The sequence below is a fragment of the Bos taurus genome, chromosome Y (genome assembly GCF_002263795.3).
Source record: "Bos taurus isolate L1 Dominette 01449 registration number 42190680 breed Hereford chromosome Y, ARS-UCD2.0, whole genome shotgun sequence".
Taxonomy (NCBI): domain Eukaryota; kingdom Metazoa; phylum Chordata; class Mammalia; order Artiodactyla; family Bovidae; genus Bos; species Bos taurus.
The window spans coordinates 57049893-57054723 of NC_082638.1; the positions used below are offsets into that span (position 1 = coordinate 57049893).

At 36.0% G+C, this 4831-nt stretch overlaps 1 protein-coding gene across 1 annotated transcript; it reads left to right on the forward strand.

Moving 5' to 3' along the window:
* Positions 1-2334: 2334 nt before the first annotated feature.
* On the forward strand, positions 2335-3866 carry LOC132344714 (heat shock transcription factor, Y-linked-like; the record flags this gene model as incomplete). Its single annotated transcript, XM_059884358.1, has 2 exons — positions 2335-2911; positions 3342-3866. Coding segments are annotated over exons 1-2 (1035 nt in total), but the record flags the coding sequence as incomplete, so codon positions are not given.
* Between the last annotated feature and the right edge of the window lie 965 nt (positions 3867-4831).

The following is a 4831-nucleotide window of genomic DNA, read 5'->3' on the forward strand; positions in this document are numbered from 1 at the left end:
GTTGTGATTTTATGCGTTCAAGGTGTCCCCATAAGTATGAGCCCTACCTCTTATTACAGAAAGAATTGTGGAAGATGAGCGAGATTAAAGGAGAGCTTTTCAGCAACAGGATCTGAATTGTTCAGCCAGAAAATTATTAAGTAATGTAAGGCTTCCCAAACAGTTTATTTAAGATCTTGGGAGCAAGCAATGAGTTTGGCCACCTAAATAGTGTTGCATAAAATTATATTTTGACATATATACACCTGTGTGTATGAGTGTGTGTATAAAAAAGGTGCAATGGCTTTTAACTCCTGTTAGATTTAATAGAAATGGAAAAAAATTAAAACCCAAATGAAGAATGATTAAAAAGTCGACTCGGTTGTTGAATATATGTAAGCGGAAATACTTCAAAATATGTTTTCTTGGCTGAATGTAAAATATGAGGACTCTTTTATATCACTCACCTCTCTGCTTTTAATAAAGATCTACCAATTTTCAAATTTTTGTCCAGTTTTGACAAAAATAGACAGATATAGACTTATATATACATATATATCATACATAAAATATAGAAGTATATTTTCATAAGAGAAAATATTGATGCCAAGCTTAGATTTCAGAATTATTTCCAACTCCAGGCTCCATCTCAACAGGAAATAGCCAAAGTTGTTGCTGATTGAAACACTCCAAGAGCTGGAAAACCTGAAAAAGACATCGAACCTGCAACTGAGATTTTCTGTCACATTTATGATTGAGTTCTAAGTCCAACACTTTATTTCCTTTCGTGTTCTAAGCAGTCCCTTCTGAAGACTGAAAAGTATGAAAACCGAGAGAAAGAGGTAGGAGATTGTAGACCTCCTGGTGTTCAATTTCACACCAGTCAGAATGGGTGCGATCCAAAAGTCCACAAGCAATCAATGTTGGAGAGGATGTGGAGAAAAGGGAACCCTCTTACACTGTTGCTGGGAATGCAAAGTAGTACAGCCACTATGGAGAACAGTGTGGAGATTCTTTAAAAAACTGGAAATAGAACTGCCTTATAATCCAGCAGTCCCACTGCTGGGCATACACACTGAGAAAACCAGAATTGAAAGAGACACGTGTACCCCAATGTTCATCGCAGCACTGTTTCTAGTAGCCAGGACATGGAAGCAACCTAGATGTCCATCAGCAGATGAATGAATGAGAAAGCTGTGGTGCATATATACAATGGAGTGTTACTCAGCCATTAAAAAGAATAAATTTCAATCAGTTCTAATGAGGTGGATGAAACTGGAACCTATTATACAGAGTGAAGTAAGCCAGAAAGAAAAACACCAATACAGTATACTAACACATATATATGGAATTTAAAAGATGGTAACAATAACTCTGTATATGAGACAGCAAAAGAGACACTGATGTATAGAACAGTCTTTTGGACTCTTGGGAGAGGTAGAGGGTGAGATGATTTGGTAGAATGACATTGAAGCATGTATAATATCATGTATGAACGAGTCACCAGTTCAGGTTCGATGCACGATACTGGATGTTTGGGGCTGGTGTGCTGGGACGACCCAGAGGGATGGTATGGGGAGGGAGGAGGGAGGAGGTTTCAGGATGGGGAACACATGTATACCTGTGGCGGATTCATGTTGATGTATGGCAAAACCAGGACAATATTGTAAAGTTAAAAAATCAAATAAAAAATAATAAAATAAAATACACACAAAACAATTAAAAAAAGTAATTTTAAACAGTGAGGCTAGAAAAGACAGAATCTAAGGATAATAATCAAGTGATAGAGAATAATAATGATTTAGCCATTAGTCAAATTCAAGGGTCTTTAGTTCCTCCTCAAGGGCCATCAATAACATCCTGAGCATAATCCTATGAACAGTTTTAGAGATGCCAAAGCCCCAGCCAGGCTGAAAGTTAAGTACAGAGACCACAGAGTAGTTGAAACCAGACAGTTAAAAGATTTTATTGCAGAGGCCAGTAGACCAATTTTGCTTGGGTAACAGTACTGAATATGAAAAATGTGTGTATAGAAGGGTGATAAATCACTTGTATTTCAGAAACCAAGTAGATTTATTGATGTGATTTTTCTGTGTAAAAATTCTTTAGGAATGAGATTTTGCATGCTTCATGGTTTTGGTTACTATTTCTGTAAGCAGGCTGTATTTTTAAGTTGATGCTGAAGTAAACCCTAGCTGAACATCACCTTTCAATGGCTAGGAGACCAGTGATTTTGTGATGTCACAGCTACCCTTTGATTGCTAGGAGACAAGTGATTTTGTGATGTCACAGCCTTTTGACTTTGAGGACCTCTGCGATGGTCTAGAGAGTTTCTCTCTGTTGGCCAGCCAAGCAATTTTTGAAGTAGTGGTCAGTAAAATCAGACAAATGAGAAAAGGATCTGAAGAAAGATTTCTCTGAGATGGCACATATACCTTCAGAAATTCAAGATGGGCCTCCTAAGGATGAATCAACTGATTCAGAAACCTCCATTAGATCTTTGTATGATTATACACTTACTAGGGACTCAGTTTTGAGATCTATGATTGAAGAATATGCTTTTCAGGCTTTGTCTGAGGATCTTGTGATAAAAAGGCCATGCTACAAATATTCTGTATCTGAAACAGATGAGGTGACTAATTTTCTTTCACTCACCTTTCCACAAAAACTTTGGAATATAGTTGAAAGTGATCAGTTTGAATCTATTTGGTGGGATGAGAGAGGCACATGTATAGTGATCCACGAAGAACTCTTTAAGAAAGAAGTCTTGGAAAGAAAGGCACCTTTCAGAATATTTGAAACCAAGAGTATGAAGAGTTTAATTCGACAGCTTAACCTTTATGGATTTAGTAAAAAGCGACAAACTTTTCAAAGATCTGCTTCACTACCTGTCTTTCTGGAAGAAGAAAACAACATCTCTCTTTTGAGTAAGGTATTCCAACATTTTCACTTATTGGCAATATGTAAGATGAAATCATGTGACCTAGAAAGCACATTTACATATGTAGCTAAAACCGAATTTAAACTTGAGCTAACAAATCGTTAAAAAGTTTTATTTTTTGAAGTTGAGAACAGCTGGATATGTTAAAATATTGGATGTTTGACAAACTTTCCTAGCACTGTGAAACCAGATATAAGTCCTGAAGCAACTTAAAGTGGTATTTACTGTATATATAAAATATATTTTTCATTGAGGATCGTATTCTTTCTAACATGTTACCTGTTAAACTACTAATGGAGGTGTTTTATTTGATGCTATTTAGTTGGTTTCATTAAAGGAATACATTTTTATAACTTAGCTTTGCTTGTCAGTTTTACCTTGGTTTATAAAGAAACTAAATAATGTAATCCTTTGATTTTAGTTACAGACCTACTATAATCCAAATTTCAAAAGAGGTCATCCTCAACTTTTATTAAGAGTGCAAAGAAGAGTTGGGATTAATAATGTGTCTCAAATATCTTCATTAGTGCAAGATAACAAGCATGTTAAAGCAAGTGTCAACGAAGATGATCGTAACTCTGAATTTATTCCAGAAATTAGTAGAGAGAGTGCATTTTCAGCCTCCACAAGTTTACCTGTGCCTTTCATACAAAAGCCTCATACCATCCAGATTGTCACTAATACAAATGCCCTATCTCCATGTGACTTACCTAACCACCCATCACCAATATCGGTTAGACAAACAGAACAGATTTTGGTAAATCAACCTGCTGTTTTAAAAAAGTTGAGCATTTTTAATTGGCATTCACATAGCAGCTACACTCAAGTAAATGGCCCCATTGAGGACTTTGCTACTACAACTACATCTACTTCTCAGAACCACATTGTATCCCCATTACAGAGCACTTATTCTGGACTGATGGTGGAGCCTTCTAAATTTCCAGTCAGGCATAGCGATATGTCAGGCCATGACAATCCTTTTCCTAACCTGCAAGAGACAGGCAACTCGTGGTTCTCAGTGCCAACAAGCACTTACACATCTGCTTCCTCTCTTTCAAGTCAACTCATCAACAATCACCATTATATGGAAACCATGCTAATTAAAACTGACCTACCAAATACGTGTCAGATTATGGAGCCTAAGGAAGATTGAACGTTACTTTGGGAGATGTCAACAAATACCTACCATTCTTGTATTTGAACATTAAATTTACATGTTCATCTTCATAGTTTCATTTTCAATTTTTAAACAAAGAAGAGAAAATGAGGCTTTAGTTCATTGGTTTACTATTTTACTGCATGGTATTCCAAACTCTTCAGTTCAAGAAAGCATTCGTTATGCATCCTAGGTAAATGACACCTGATATAATATTTGTAAGCAAGAAAATGAGAAGCAAGGGAAAAGAGGTAATGGATGTAAAGTGATTTCTGAAATCATCCCTGCTGAAATGAAGGGGTGTCTAAATTAGGATGGTATGGGTGAAGAAAGAGATGCAAATAAAATTAGATAAATAAAAATACACAGTATGATCTTCAGCACATTCACATATTATATTCTATTAGTTACTGGTAGAGTCTTAAAGATTAGACAGCAGATTGTTTTCATTATAGAAATTAATTTTGTCCCTGAAAATATAGATATTGTAGTACATCCAAAATCATGATCACAATTATACCATCACTGTGATAGAAAAGATAGCATGATATAATCAGTGACTGGCCCATGGTCAGCACACGTTATGTACTTTACAAGTGGTATTCTATAGGGTCATTTTTGCGCTGCTGTCCTTAAGCCATGTCTCTATTTCCTGACACCAAGATTCCACCCTATAATTTCAAATGCATGTTTAGATGTTGCTTATGTGTCCCCATAGAGACAGAATAAATTCCTGGTCATTACTGCAGCACATC